General features: G+C 38.7%; 1 protein-coding gene across 1 annotated transcript; it reads right to left on the minus strand.

The window, feature by feature from the left end:
* Positions 1-275: 275 nt before the first annotated feature.
* Positions 276-13864, minus strand: vkorc1l1.S (vitamin K epoxide reductase complex subunit 1 like 1 S homeolog). The gene is made up of 3 exons (XM_018249673.2): positions 13575-13864; positions 3060-3169; positions 276-1399 (listed from the first exon to the last, which is right to left on the minus strand). Exons 1-3 carry the CDS (start codon positions 13763-13765, stop codon positions 1173-1175), a joined length of 528 nt encoding a protein of 175 aa, XP_018105162.1. The 5' UTR covers positions 13766-13864; the 3' UTR covers positions 276-1172.
* Between the last annotated feature and the right edge of the window lie 2231 nt (positions 13865-16095).

Below are 16095 nucleotides of genomic sequence, written 5' to 3' on the forward strand. Positions count from 1 at the left end.
CAGAATGTCAATTTCTGCCTATGGAATGCTAGAACTTCAGACTCAACCTGTACTATATTCATTGGGAAATACAGAAAAAATAAAAACATTAAAAAAATTCCAAGGTGGAAATTAAAAATTAAGATTCCTTGGTCACTCAGAATCAGTACAGGTATATGAATATCTGCAAACAGAGGTTTGAATGTTCAAATCATGAGTATTTGCCAAAGCCTTTGCAACTACCTTGTTTTAGGATAATTTTCCATGTAATTAAGAAAGACAACCAGCAAACAAAATTTAAAAAAGAAAAACATGTATACACATTTGTACAAATGGAACAAGAAATTTGCTTTTGATAAAACCACAAACCTGTTTTTTCCAATCAATGCCCAAAATTGTTAGAACAGAACTTAAAATGGTTTGAAACCAGGAAAAGCAAGTAGAGCACTTGGGGCAGCAAGATAGCTGCATAATAGGATGAAAATACTGAAAAACTAAAGTGGACTAAATGAATATGAAAAGACCAAATGCAAGAGAGTAGTTAGGACCTGCTGCAGTCTAAGTCATGGCTATTTTAATTTTAAGGATAGCTTTCATTATTCAAGCATCTTAACACCACCACCAATTTACTTAGCTTGCCATGGTTAGCAAATACAGGCCATAAAGGACAATGCAAGGCTTACCTTGAGTGGAAATGTATTATATATTGTTTGCAATCTTTGTTTTCTATGAAGCCAGTGAAGTACCAGAAAAACAGGGTTCTGATTAGTATTTCAACAATATAAGTGATTCACAGGATGAAGAGTCCCCCACCCACAAAAATAGGTCCATTAAAGGTTTGACACACAAACATACATAACAAGGAGGGTTGAAATAGGAGGGAGCAATAGCCAGCAAATGTTGGCAAGATCAGTAATGTGTCTTTCAAAAAGAGCACATTGGTAAGAACAATTAAAGCTTGTCAATTGTTAATTTAAATTACCATCACTTCTGCACCTGTCCGATTCAAGTGAAAGGTGCTGTAGCAAATAAAGACAAACATCCAGGGCCCGCTCAGTCGAACAGAATTAAAAAAAAAAAAAAAATTAAGATTGTTCTTTGTCCTGAAAACTGTCCCAAACCAATAAAAATGTACTGCAAAATAATGTTAAGGAAGCAGTGTCTTCCAGAAGTTATTCAGTTCAATAGGCATCTTATTCTTGTTTATCCTGCAGTTGCCTTTTCCAGGCTTCATTCAAGTAAACTAGTCGTTTGTAGTTGATGATAAGGAGAATACAGTTCAGCAAGTAAGTGGTGACACAGATAACACAGAAGTCCTTTAGCACAAAGTACAGGATGTATGCCAGGTATACGGACCCCACTACTGACAGAATGGAGGATGTCATAAGTACTAGAGCTGCTACAGCGCTCACGGTCATACCTGGAAGAGAGCAGAGGAGAGTTCACTAGGCACTCTAGCACTCAGTCTATAAAAGGAATTGAACTGTATTCATAGGAGAATGTGGTTCCAGCATGTGTAGCACCTTACCTATAATATCAGATTTTTTAAGGAGAAACAAGTCAGCATATCAACATTCAGTTTTTATAAGTAGGGAAATTATGAGAAAAGATGAACAGAGGAACATGCATGTAAAAGTGAAGAGAGAAGGAAATAATGAAAGTATACAAGAGATTACTAATTAAAAAAGTAATTGCCATGTTATGGTTACCTGAAAAAACAGATTTTGAAAAAAAATCTGGAATTGTTGTGCTTTGCAAGCCATTCTAGCCAAAAAGGCTGACTCCATATATTAAATGGAAGTATAAGTTGCCAGTTGGCTCATTTAATACTAATTGTATAGTGTACTTATTTGTGTTCTGACTGCAATAATTACAAAGTGACTATAGCCAATATACCCTGTAAACCATAATCCTTGGGGTTTTTGGCCAACAACTTCCTGCTTTTGAAATCAAACACTTTATCTTCCACCCATGATTAGTAATCAACATGGCTGTGATGTTTGGTCAAACACATACACACAAGCAAATCCCTCAGCCTACTCATTATGTGAATGCACATTATGCAGGATCAAGCGACTTCTTCATCCAACCGGAATACAGGCTCTAGTTGGCTCTCTTAGGTTCTCTCTATTAGGATTAGTATCAGCCCACAACTTTTTGAAAAACAAATCCTGGGATAGGTGCCCTTTTAGGCAACTGTATGGTAAAACAATATTAATAAAAGTACTGTGACACAATATTCCTGCTGATGCAAGGTCATCCATTCCTATTAGAAGTAAATATTCAGAAGGGGATTTTTACAGTGAGAGCTGTGAGGATGTGGAATTCTCTCCCTGAATCAGTCATACTGGCTCATACATTAGATAGCTACAAGAAGGGGTTGGATGGCTTTTTAGCAAGTGAGGGAATACAGGGTTATTAAAGATAGCTCATAGTACAAGTTGATCCAGGGACTAGTCCGATTATTTTATTGGAGTCAGAAAGGATTTTTTTCCCCTCTCTGAGGCAAATTGGAGAGGCTTCAAATTTGATTTTTTTTTTTTTTGCCTTCCTCTGGATCAACTAGCAGTTAGACAGGTTATATATAGACCTATTTATAGACCTAACTTACTATGTTACTATGTATTATCTTTTAAAATCCATAAACAATGGGTGTCCTCTTTTTTTATTGGAGAAAACAGATTATTTGGCATAAAACAAGTTTACAGGCAACATTACAATAATTTATTATACAAATTTTAAAAGTCACATAAAGTAGTAGTTTTGAGGAGAGCACTCGGATTAAATAATATTCACAGCAGAATTGCTTCTAAGTGTTCTTCTCAAAACTGCTACTTTATGAGTTATGAGTGAGGGATTGCAGTAACCCTGTTGAGGATCGATGCACCAATACTCCCACTAATCATTGGCAGAGCGTAAGAACAATCTCCATTGTTCCAAATTGTAAAAGTCACTTGGAGAGTTCACAGTTGAACTGCATTGGTTTATGGTAATCATGGTTTATGGATTATGGTAATCAGCATATGTAAAACAAAAAATCATACAGCAAAAGATAGAAGGTAATTTTGCAAAGTACTTACCGAGAAGCATCTGTAGTAAATAAAAAATTAGTCCAAAGAGACCGTTTGGCTGATTTATTAAACTGTCTTTTCCAAAGATGGAACCCAACATTCCAAATCCCCGACCCCATCTGTAAAGGGAAAAAAAAACATTGTTTTTTTTGTCAGTGGGTAACCTCACATGATCTATACCTGTGGCAGCATCACCAGGTGTTGGGTATTATTTAGTCATATCAAAGGTAAGTCAGCACTAAGGACCACCACAGACACACAAAAAGTTGACAAAAGATATATTCAGCTTTTAAGGTGCAGAAAGATGCAATACGCCATGTTTATAAACTGCATCATGACCATAAGGTCATGATGCATTTCTCCTTAATATATTATGGTGTCAAAAAAATAAAAATGCATCATGTTGCATTTAAACCAATATTATTAAACACAACTAAAATGTAGATCTGCAGGTCTGGATGAGAATCAAAATAGGCCCTGGCATTTCAAGGACACAAAGGCCCAATCAGCCCACACAGATGCTCAAAAAGCCCACTAAATACTGACTTTCTATGGGACCTTATAGCAGCCTCTCTGGCATTTGCCAGAACCCACAGATTGCCAGTCCGGCCTTGGATCTAATTACCTGTAAGTGCAACCAGCCAGAATAAAACCAAGTAGATTCAATTAGTGTATGGCTTTAGGAGTACACAAGCGTATATCAAACAAAGTCCACGTATTTTGTAGATATCTTTATAGGAGTAAGGAGACCACTATAACTTAAGGTTTACCTTAACCTATTGTTCACATTCCAGGAAGACTGAGCAGTTAAAGAGGAATTAAAGCTTAACAAAAGAAGTAGGGTAGAAATGTTGTACATTACGTATTGGGCTTTTATACCAGCTCAAGGCAACCACAGCTCTGTAAAGTGAAGATCTGTGCCTCTAAGGGCTCTTACACTGGTGATTTTTAGGTATTCTAGCTCAGCAAACATTTGCTGAGCTAGAAAAAACACACAAATTGCATTTATATGATCATTGCACACGCTCAGTGCAGCCGAGTTAGTTGAGCTTAGGGTACAGACTCACAATATACTCTATTTATTAATCAACCTTATATTGTGGCATTTATATTCTAAACATAATCAGAAACTTAATTAGCACCAGAATTAATAATCATCCTTGTAGATTTGCGCCAACCCTTAAGCTTATCTTCTCAAGTCGCTCAAAGCCCATTGAGGATGTGTGTGTAACCAAGATTCCTAACAAAATCCAAGATGAGAAACTACTGTGACAACTTTGAAGGCTTGGAGCATTACTACTATAGAGATGCTGAACCATTAGGCTGGTTTAATAAGGGCAGTATATAAAATATGGCATTTCTAGACATTCATTTTTAGGGTTTAGTTCTTCTTTAAAAAGAACTACAATGCTATGATATAAAGCCTAGTAAGGCCTGCATTCTATGAGAAACAATGACTATACACATGACTTGCCAACTAGGATTTGAAATGGAGGTTCATCGAGACCTTTATTGCTAGGAGCAATAAAGCTGCTAATTTTAGCTACATGCTCCAGGATGGACAATTCAATACTATTGCAGTCATCACTTGTGTTTGCTGTTCAGAGCTGGCCAGAAGCTAGCGATAAATATTAGCATTTGTATATTCTCTGAAAACTCTTCAGCAGCATTCCCCTTGTAAGCATCGAGACCATCTTTTGCTTCTACTGCATACAGTAGGTCCCTGGACTGAGGCCTACGAAGAGGAGGAAGTAGTGAAGATTGCACCGTGGTGCTCCTATGGATACATCCAAAACCATTTTTTGCAAATATACTGATCTTGCCCACTGCCATACCTTATGTCTATTCCCTTCCTTTTAAATTGTAAGCCCTCTTGCACAGGGCATTCCTCACCTTTTGTACCTGTATTGGTTGTGATATATGTAACTCCATATGTTCTGCGTATGTATAATAATGTTAATAATAATAGACAGGTTGGCAGGTAAGTGATTAGAATAATGGAGAGGTGTTGGATTCATCTGAAAACCAATCATGTTTATGAGTTTTCCTTTATACCTAAGGGCACGTGAGACAAATGCGAACTTTAATTAGTGGTGCTTGCGAAGTAAAGCATCACTACTGTTATTTAGTGGTGCTTGCGAAGCAAAGCATCACTACTGTTATCTTGCAAACTTATTTTTATTCTTCTTCCGTATGAAAGTTTGGCGCGTAACTAGTCCCGCACCGTTTGTCCTAGACCCATGAATGAGGTGTCAAATCGTGCGGCTTAATCGGGAATGGGGTGGTATGACTTTTCTAAGGGGTGGGTGGTTAATTGCCCCTTGCGGGGGCAATTAACCACCCCGAAAAGTCCCATAGATTAACATTGAGGCCAACTTTTGACGGATTCTAGCGCAGAGAGGGAATCTTGTAGAAACGTTAAATTTACCACATTTGAAGAGGTTTGCGACCTGTGTCAGATGATACCCCACACGAGGGTATAAGTTTTACCCCCGGGGCAGGAGAGGTCCCCAAATTTGCCCCATTGACTTATAATGGGGAATTTATCGAATAATTAGTTTGTCGCAGACCCATGAATGAGGTGTCAAACCGTTCAGCTTATTCGGGAATGGGGTGTTGTGACTTTTCTGTCCTATTTTGGGGACCCAAAAAAGTGAGCGGAGCCGCAAACAACCAATCAGATTTTCCCTATTGACTTCAATGAGAAAATGTAAACAGCTGTAATTCTCACAGTAATAAAGCCAGAGCTCCCAAACTTGGCACCGTGGGTCACTGGGTGACTGCGGCCAAAATTTACAAAAAGTGGGCGGAGTCTACAACAGCCAATCAAATTTCAGCCATTCAATTAAATAGGAAAATTTTAAACTGCTGCCGCTCTTAGACGGTTAATGGCAGCCTCCTCAAAGTTGGCACAGTTGGTCACTGGGGGACTGGGATTAAAATTAAGAAAAGTGGGTGGAGCCAAAACCAACCAATCAGATTTCTTTGATTGGTTTTATTGGGAAAAATTAAGAAGGCTGCCATTCTCTCAGTATTGATGTCAGGGACCTTGAATATCACAAATGTGGTCGCTGGGGGTTTCCACTTCAAGTTTAGAAAAAGTGGGCGGAGCCACCAACAACCAATCAAATTTCATTCATTGATTTTCAATAGAAAAAAATAGAAATGCTGCCATTTTTACACATTAAATGACAGCATTCCCAAACTTTGGTATGTTAGTCACTGAGTGACTGTGGTTCACAATTAGGAAAAAAAGGGGCGGGGCAACAACAGCCAATCAGATTTGGGCCTGAGTTTTGCCACGGCAAGCACCACTCACATTTTCTTCAGGAAATGTACCTCTCTAGTTAATATTTGCAGTTCAGCAGTTTGGAGTAAAAAGGCATTGCTGCTCATCAAGTTTGTGATGTTGCAATGTGCAAGTTGTGAGCTGATTTTCAGAAGGTTCAGATTTCCAGTTTGAAGCAAAAATATATTTAATTCACCAAAAAAAAAAAACAAAACGAAAGAAAGATTTTATTAGTAGCTCGAAATAACAAACATATGGAGGGTGTTTTGTAGGTAGCAAAATGTCACCATCTTTGGATTTTGAACATCAAACTGTTCAGACATACCCTGTAATTTCATATATGACGTTTTATCTTTAGTACCTAAGGGCACATGAAGATGCTGTTAAAGCAACAGTAACACCAAAAAATAAAAGTGAAAATATCATGAATTGTAGCCCTGCACTGGTAAAACTGATCTGTTTGCTTCAGAAACACTACTATAGATCATATAAACTTGCTACTGTGTAGCAATGGCGGAAATTGAAAAAAAGCTATATGGCACTGCTGTGTATCCGGAGCCTTTTCTCCTTTGAATGGCTACCTCCATTGCTACACAGCTTATTTATATAAACAATAGCAGTGTTTCTGAAGCAAACACACCAGTTTTAACAGTGCAGGGCAACACTGCATTATATTTGTATTACTTTAAAACACTCATTTATTGATGTTACTGTTCCTTTAAGTTAAAAGATTTTCAGAAATTTCTTACATGCTTCCACATTTGGTGAAAATTTCCATTTCGGTAGTTTGAGATCAAAAGACGTTTTCCCATTTTGAATTCATAAAAATGTGTACTTTCCAAAAATTTATGGTTTTCTGGGGTCAACTTATTTTTAGGGGCATTTCAGGCTGTGCACTCCAAAGTATGCCTATTTCCTGGGAAGTTCTTTAAAAATTCAGTATTGTACTGCTGTGGGTTTTTGTTCACTGCCAGGAATCTCCAAATCATACATATTTGGTACACTGGTGCACTCTGGAGATGTGGCAAGCAAATCTGCTATGAAATTGTGCATATAGTAGTATAGAGTCCACCTCACCCATTTGGAGACAATTCAAGATAAGCTCCCTTACCATTTCAAGTAAAGTGTAAAATAAATAAAGTAATCTGTAAAATAAATAAATTGTTGAGGCCATAAGGGTAAGGCCACACTAAGCGATAGCGCGGCGATTTGACTCGCGGCGACTTTTCGCCGCGACTTTTAAACGGCAATCGCTGGCGAAACTTTGGCGCTGGCGTCTATGGGGAATCGCTGCGTAAAAACACACGCGGCGATCTTTTTTCTATTGTCGCTCGAAATTGCCTCGCTAGGCGATTTCAAGCGACAATAGAAAAAAGATCGCCGCGTGTGTTTTTACGCTGGCGATTTTGCGCGATTCCCCATAGACGCCAGCGCCAAAGTTTCGCCAACGATTGCGGATTAAAAGTCGCGGCGAAAAGTCGCCGCGAGTCAAATCGCCGCGCTATCGCTTAGTGTGGCCTTACCCTAAGGGTGTCCTACCCTTGATAAAATATCCTCTACAAGCAATCTATGTAGCAAATATTTTACTGTCGCAGGAAGTAGCGTTATGTTTGTCCAATACGCTTCCTAATGCTGTAAAGGACTCTGGCCCAAAGCGAGAGGAACTCTTCCTCTGTATGTGTTAAGAACCTCTGCAGTGGAATTATGATTACCTTCTTCTTTAAGCTGGATACCAATGGTTTAGGATTAAAAAATTTTGAAAGGCCAAATAGAACAATGAATGCCTTATTGAAGAACAGTTGACTTTGCTTTTAACAAACAATAATCGTTGAATTAAGGTATGATGGCGACTACCCAAGATCATAGGAACTTAAATATTTTCTATGAAAAGAAATGATTGGAATATTTAGGAGAGAAGTTGGACTAAGCAGGTTGCTTAATGGGTCTACATGCACCTTTGTTCTGTGGTCGTTCCTTAGCAGTCTATTATGCTTGGGGGTAAACAGTTTGCATAGAACTTACCACACAATCATCTTTTTTCTTTTGTTGCATATATATATATCTCTATATATATCTCTATATATATCTCTATATATATCTCTATATATATCTCTATATATATATATATATATATATATATATATATATATATATATATATATATATATATATATATATATATATATATATATATATATATATATATATATATATAGAGATATATATATATAGAGATATAGAGATATAGATATATACATACACACTGCTGATGCCAAGTTAAAGGGTTACTATCGCGGAAATGAAAATTTACTATTAGCTTTGTCATACTGAAATAAGAAACTTTCTAAAACAATTAAATATTCGGCATCATTTATGAAATAATCAAGTTTATATTCACTATCCCTCTCTCAGCATCTCTACCTCATTTTGTCTTCTTGCAGCAGTTGGGCGTCAGATATTCATTGACAGTTAGATCCAATATATCTTATAGCGGGGCTTCCTTTCCTAGCCGATGTATTAGCGCTCACTCAAATAACGGATTCCAGTACAAACAAAATCCAAAAAACTGCATGTAGAGAGACATGATGTCCGGTGGTTTTAATAGAGTGAGCTCTAATACATTGTCAAGGCAAAAGGAGCCCCCCCCCCTATAAGATATAATGGATGTAACTGTCAATGATTATCTGACAACCAACTGCTGCATGAAGAGAGAATAAAGAGAAACAGATACTGAAAGAGGGATTAGTGAAGATAAACTTGATTATTTCAGAAACTGTACAGATTTTTCATTGTTAATATTTAGAAAACTTCTTATTTCAGTATGCTGAAGTTTACATTAAATTTTCATTTTCACAATAGTTCCCTTTTAAATTGAATGGAAGTGTTTTATTTAAAGTGACACTGTCCAACACCATTTTTTACATTTTTCAGGGGATGAGAATAAAATGCTGTAAAATCCAGAAAACACATTATATACCACAAAAAAAATGTGTTAAATGTGGAAAAACTTAAAATAAGGGTATGTAAAATGTAGGTTTTATTGTATAATGTTTAATGTGTTGGATTACTAACAAACTATTACTATGTACTATTAACATATTAGACTTGAGTTAAGATATATATAGTAGCATATTGCGCAACTGTCATCACACACAAATCTGTATGCAATTCAGGTGTATCTATATTAGACACATTTCTCGCAAACAAAATCTACATTTTTCTGGAGATGAAGCAATTCAGTAATCTTAAATCTACAAGGGTTTTGAAATGTCATGGCCATTTTGGAACTAGAAAATTTCTGGAAAACTTGTTCTTTTAGCAGTGAAAGGACTTTTTAATTTCTTCTAAAACAGCAACAAGGATCTTTGTTCCACTTCCCCACCCCTGCAAACTGCTGCAGATGGCAGAGAAAGGCTGTGGACGTTTGGCAGAGTTAAGTAGCAGAGGGTAAGGACACTGGCAGATTTGCAAAGTTATGCCATTACTATTTCTTGAACATGTAAAGGATCTCATATCTCGAAGACATATCCGGAAAGCTGCAAATTATGTTAAGGTCATGTCCCATACAGTCCATTTAAAGCAATTTTAATTTCCTTTTTCTCTGTAATAAAACAGTATTGTACAGCAACTATGCTAGAATAAACCTCTATCAGTAGCAAACCTGTTGTACTGGATTTATTTAATATGTATTTTTTAGTTGAGTATGGGTACAGCAAAACAAATTATGGAAAGAACTCTTACCAAGGCAGATGACAAGCAAAAAATAGTATAAAATATTTGTGGGTGCTATTATAGAAAAAAAGGAATCACAAGATTAAATGAAAGGGAGGTCTGCTGACACAGACTTTATGTATGGCACTAATGTTATGACTCAGCTATACTCACACACAGAAAGCCTACACAACTGATAAAGCCTACAGCAGTCTGTTTCCATGTGCCACGTTCTCGCACACCTTTGAACTCAGACTTTGTACAAACGATGAGACATGAAGATGAAATGGACTAGTAGTTTACTATATGAAGTGGATTATCAAAAAAACCAAGACAACATTTCCAACTGCAAGAAATAAAAAGAAAAAGTGTAAGCAAATTATAAAAAAAAATTACATTTTTTTAGAAATTTGTGAGGTTAACACTTCACCCAAGTGTGACAATACACAGAAGAGATGTCTAACAGAGAGATACATGTATGTCATTCCTTGTGTAAATCTTTCAAAATGTCTAAGCCTAAGATGCTCTTATATGTGGAAATACATTAAAGCAAAACAAACGTCACCAGAACTGGGGCTGAGATTTAAATGGTTATTGGTTGCTTGAGCCTAAGTCACACAGAAATTAGTCACACAAACTGTGTGTGAGTTTCTGCACTTGTGTTTTTTATTATAATTAATTATTACAGCTTCCTAATGAACAGATTTGAAAAGAAGTTTTTCCCCACAAGTGGGTTTTGGAAAAAAATTAAAAGCTTGTCTGATTTTAGGTACAGGTATGGGACCTGTTATCCAGAATGCTCGGGACCTGCGGTTTTCCAGATAACGGATCTTTCCGTAATTTGGGTCTTCATGCCTTAAGTCTACTAGAAATTCGTTTAAACATTAAATCAACCCATTAGGCTGGTTTTGCTTCCAATAAGAATTCATGATATCTTAGTTTGGATCAAGTACAAGGTACTGTTTTATTATTACAGAGAAAAAGGAAATCATTTTTAAAAATTTGGATTATTTGGATAAAAAGGAGTCTATGGGAGACAGCCATTCCGTTATTCGGAGCTTTCTGGATATCGAGTTTCCGGATAAGGGATCCTATACCTGTACCAAGCTTTGTATGCATTTATTAATTTTCAATAAAATCCATTGATTCCTTTCAGCAGCAAGCCAAAGTCATTGATTGTAAAAAATACAAGTGCAGAACTCACACAGGTTTTCTATGAATGCCCGCTCAAGCAATCACAAATCAGGCCTATAATATTTCTTGATTTAATCAGTGCAAATATACATCATTTTTAAAAACTGAAAATAGCCTTGGGTGTCAGATATTAATAATTGGAGAATAGATCCACATAAGACTTGGCCAAAGAGCTCACATAAATAGCAACAGCAATACATTGTTAATCAGTTGTGTTACATGTCAAGTATTCTGCTAATTAGCACTATTAAGAGCTTACATTCATGCAGAAATGTAAGTTATAGGTTTTAGATAGGATGCGGGACCTTTGTGGTCTGAATGTTCTGCTACAAACATCCAGAATCTCAGCCATAAAGTATAACAAGGACTTTGTGAAAAAAAATAGAAAGAAAAATCAACCATTTAAACACAATTTCCTATGCAAGAACAAATAGTAACAAGCAAGAGATTTTAGTTTTCATGATCTCAACATTACAGAAATTAAAATTCTATTGCACGTTCACCAAATTTATAGCAAATAAAAAAATGTATCTCATAGGTTCCTGCATAGATAATTCCCCTGCATACACTTGAAAGACTAAGTTTTAATTAGGTCACCACAGCCAACATCTGTTGCAGTAAATACTGTAGGAATCTGGTCCCTGCTTCTGTCAGGGGTGTGCGGTCACTTTAAAGCCAAATCACATTTCATGCCAGTCATCAAGCACTTGACACTCAGGGTAGGACTAAACTGGCCTTTTAACTGTGCGATCATTCACTTACCTTATTTCCGTCACATATGATTTGACACGTGTTTTTGCGCAGCGCGTTGAATCGCACAGAAAACGCCTGTGTTGTCCTACCCTAAACGCTGTTCTGCTGCAGGAGGAAGTGCAGTGTTGAATAAACTGGAATGCGGATTATGACATTAGATTGCTACCCTCTATATCTCCAGGTTTCATCTGGCTTTGTCAAGTGTCCCACAGCAGAAATGCAATGTGCTGCAATGCACTGAAAGACTGGTAGCATAGACAGTAAGAACTAATACTCTCCCAACACACACCTCCCATTAACAGGAGCTGCAACATCAATATACTTACACTCTTTGCAAACCTCAATACTTGGTAAAAGATATTTGTCGACATCACTCCTCTGCAGCGCAAATAGGATTTATATGACATTCGTAGTAACCAGATGACATTACATGCAGGTCTGGACTGGGAGTCAAAATAGGCCCTGGCATTTCAAATACACAGAGGCCCAACCAGCCCACTACACCAGGCCCGGATTTGTTTAAAGGCCACCAAGGCCCGGGCCTAGGGCGGCAGGATTTTAGGGGGCAGCATGCTGATCAAACACACCCACATTGGTTCAGAAACACTGCGGATGCACAGGAGATACAATCGTTTTTTTAAACTTCCCGTGTGCCAATCCTCATTTCTCTGAAAATCTGAGAGAATAAAGGTGAGGGTACAGGGGCGACAAATGACAGCAGGCCTAAGAGGGCCCACTATGTAAATCCGCCCCTGCACTCCACAGCGACCTGGTATGGCATCTTACAGCAGCCCCTCTGGCATTTGCCAGAACTCATAGATTGCCAGTCCGGGCCTGATTATATGGTAGAGTCCTGTAATCATTGCTATAGATATGGCACAGGCTTTGTCGGACATGAACTGAAGAGCAGCTGAGTATTTTACAGTTAGCCCATTATATCCTGCCAGTGCTGTACACACACTACTCTATATGCCCCAGGACATCACCAGCACGATGTGCCCATTTCCCTCTAATCACTGATGGCACCAGTTTCTTCCCACTTACTGCAGCAGGAATATTATATGTCACACCTCCAATGTCACCCACAGGCACAGACTCCCTGCCCATATGCACTGGGGTATCACCACACTGTGTGTATATATTTATATATATTATATACTGCCTCCTCTGAAATGAATGGCACAGTAATGGCACAGCATCCACTTCCATGCACTGGAGCAGCCGCCTGTATATTAACCAGTGGAAGCCTCCCATACACAGTGACAGCAGTAAAAGTATGTGCCGGTTACCTCCATAATGACCAGCAAAACTATTGCACAGCACACACACACACACACACACGCGCGCGCGCGCAGGGATGACTAGATGTACGCCCTATGAGGCATTTGCTCGCTGTTATACACGTAACCCTTAGCGATGCTTCCTAGTGGGCAGGACATGGCAGTGGAGGTAGGTAGCTTTAAGAACACAGAAACTCAATGACAGACACGTGACACCTTACACACCTGTGTAACCATATTTTCCAATTCACTCAAAGTCAGTGGGAAATGCATAGTGAGCAGGCGAGTGCCCAATACCTGGACGATAAAACGTTGGAGCAGCGAACCCACTCATTGAAATCGCATACGGCCTGGTAGCCAGGGTCCCTCTCCTTTTCCCTCTCCACGTGGAAAGCGTAGATGGACAGCACAATCCCTATGACACACACTGCATACCGGGCCCCACTCTCCCACCGCGGCACAGACACTCTCATCACGGGCGCCGCCATCTTCACCCCGGCCCTCTCCAACCTCGCGCGCGAGCAAGACAATCACAGAGCGCGCACCGCCTGCAGCAGTGACGTAGGGAGCAAGACATAGGCGGAGAAAGATGCGGGCGAGCCCCCAGAAATCTGAACCAATCACTGTAAAGCTTATGACGCGTATTGACCGGGTGTGGTTCCCTTAAAGGTCCTCGGTTGAGTTGGCAGTGGACGTTGCTTTCTAACAAGCCAGCAGCAGTTTTATTCAACTCTGGGGCGGGGGAAAGTCTCCTAGAATTAGCTTTTCTTACTTAATTATATCGGTAATTTATGCCTGAGAGGGTTATAGAATAAACATCTAAAATGAACTATTGCTTGCTTTAAAAAAACTGAATTTCCACTCTAAACTAACTTCTAATATAAATGAATTAGAAATGGTAAATTGTAAATACAACTGTGTGTTCATTTCTATACTTTGCCGTCTGGTAGTTCTGTGTCTTGAAACAATATAGTAGAAGCGGGTCCGGACTAAGAGGCCCAATGAGCCCCCCACCAGCCCACTAAATACTGACTTTCAATGGTTCTCCCTCTGACATTTGCCAGAACCCACAGATTGCCATTCCGGGCCGGAGTAGAAGCCATATGATTTAGAGACCCCATAAAAAGCCTGCAAGGTTCAGTTCTGCTACATTGTTTAAAAAGAGTACAGACAGGGACAAGAAAGCAGTAATTTCAATTGCAATTACATTTACAAAAACTTTAAAAACCAATTAAAAAATGTAACCAATGTATATTGTCTATATTGCTTAGAATGTCATTTTCTACGATTGAAGCAGAATTTTATTCCTGCTATTAAAAATCGCTACCCCCTACCATACATAGCCCCCCTCCCTGCTCCCCCCAGCCTAGGTATTAAAGGAACAGTAACACCAAAAAATGAAAGTGCTTTAAAGTAATGAAAATATAATGTAGTGTTTCCCTGCACTGGTAAAACTGATTTGTTTGCTTCAGAAGCACTACTATAGTTTATATAAACAAGCTGCTGTGGAGCAATGGCGGAAATTGAAAAACGGCTATATGGCACAGGTTAACTAATGGATAACAGATAACACCATTAGACAGACAGAGCTTATCTGCTATCTGATGTGTAACCTGAGCCTTTTCTCCTTTGAATGGCTGCCCCCATGGCTACGCAGCAGCTTATTTATATAAACAATAGTAGTGTTTCTTAAGCAATCACAGCAGTTTTACCAGTGCAGGGCAACACTGCATTATATTTTCATTACTTTAAAATACTTTTATTTTTTGACGTTACTGTTCCTTTAACTCCTGTAATTGCCCCCAATTCTTTACTTAAAGGGGTGGTTCACCATTAAGGTAACTTTTAGTATGTTATAGAATGGCCAATTCTATGCAACTGTTCAATAGGTTTTCATTATTTATTATTAGTAGTTTTATAGTTATCTGCCTTTTTCTTCTGACTCTTTGCAGCTTTAAATTGGGCGCAGGGCCAGAACTAGGGGTAGACAGAAGAGGCACGTGCCTAGGGTGCAAAGGTACAGGGGCGCCAGGCACATACCTTTTCTGACTCTTTCCCCTAGTTCGGACCGCAATGTTCAGAAGCTGCGACAGCAATTCTAGCTAGTTTGCTGTCTTCGGCGCATGCGCGAGCGCCGGGGGGCGACGTAGTTGGCAAGGTTGCCTAGGGCGGCACAGACTGGGCGTCGCTGACCCCTTCTAAAAAGCAAATGCACTGTAAGGCTATAAAGGTATTGTTATTTTTTTTTTTATTACTGATCCTTCTGTTCAGGCCTCTTCTGTTCATATCTCTTCTGTTCATATTCAGTCTCTTATTCAGTCTCTTCACATCAATGCATGGTTGCTATGGTAATTTGGACCCTAGCTACCAAATTGCTTAAAATGCAAATTGAAGAGCTAAAAAGCTAAATAACACAAAAACCTTAAACACTAAAAAATTAAAACCAATTGCAAATTGTCTCAGAATTTTACTCTCTACATCATACTAAAAGTTATCTCAAAGGTGAACAACCCCTTTAACTTGCAGAGTAAGCTCAGCAGAGCTCACAGGCGCCATTTTCGGATCTTTGATCTCCTTCGTGAAGTGAGAAGCATATCAGCGCATGAACAGTTGGAGCAGTCTTCTGGTTCATGACAACTGCACATTCGCCGAAAGAGATGGAAATTGCTGAAGGTAAGGAAGAAGACCCGAAGATTACCAAAGCGCCAGAAGATGGTGCCGTGAGCTCCGCTGACTCTGCAAGGATAGTTAAGTAAAGAATTGGGGGCAATTAAAGCAGTTAACACCTAGGCTTGGGGGAGTATGGAGGGCGCTATGA

Source organism: Xenopus laevis, chromosome 2S, assembly GCF_017654675.1.
Source record: "Xenopus laevis strain J_2021 chromosome 2S, Xenopus_laevis_v10.1, whole genome shotgun sequence".
Lineage (NCBI taxonomy): Eukaryota > Metazoa > Chordata > Amphibia > Anura > Pipidae > Xenopus > Xenopus laevis.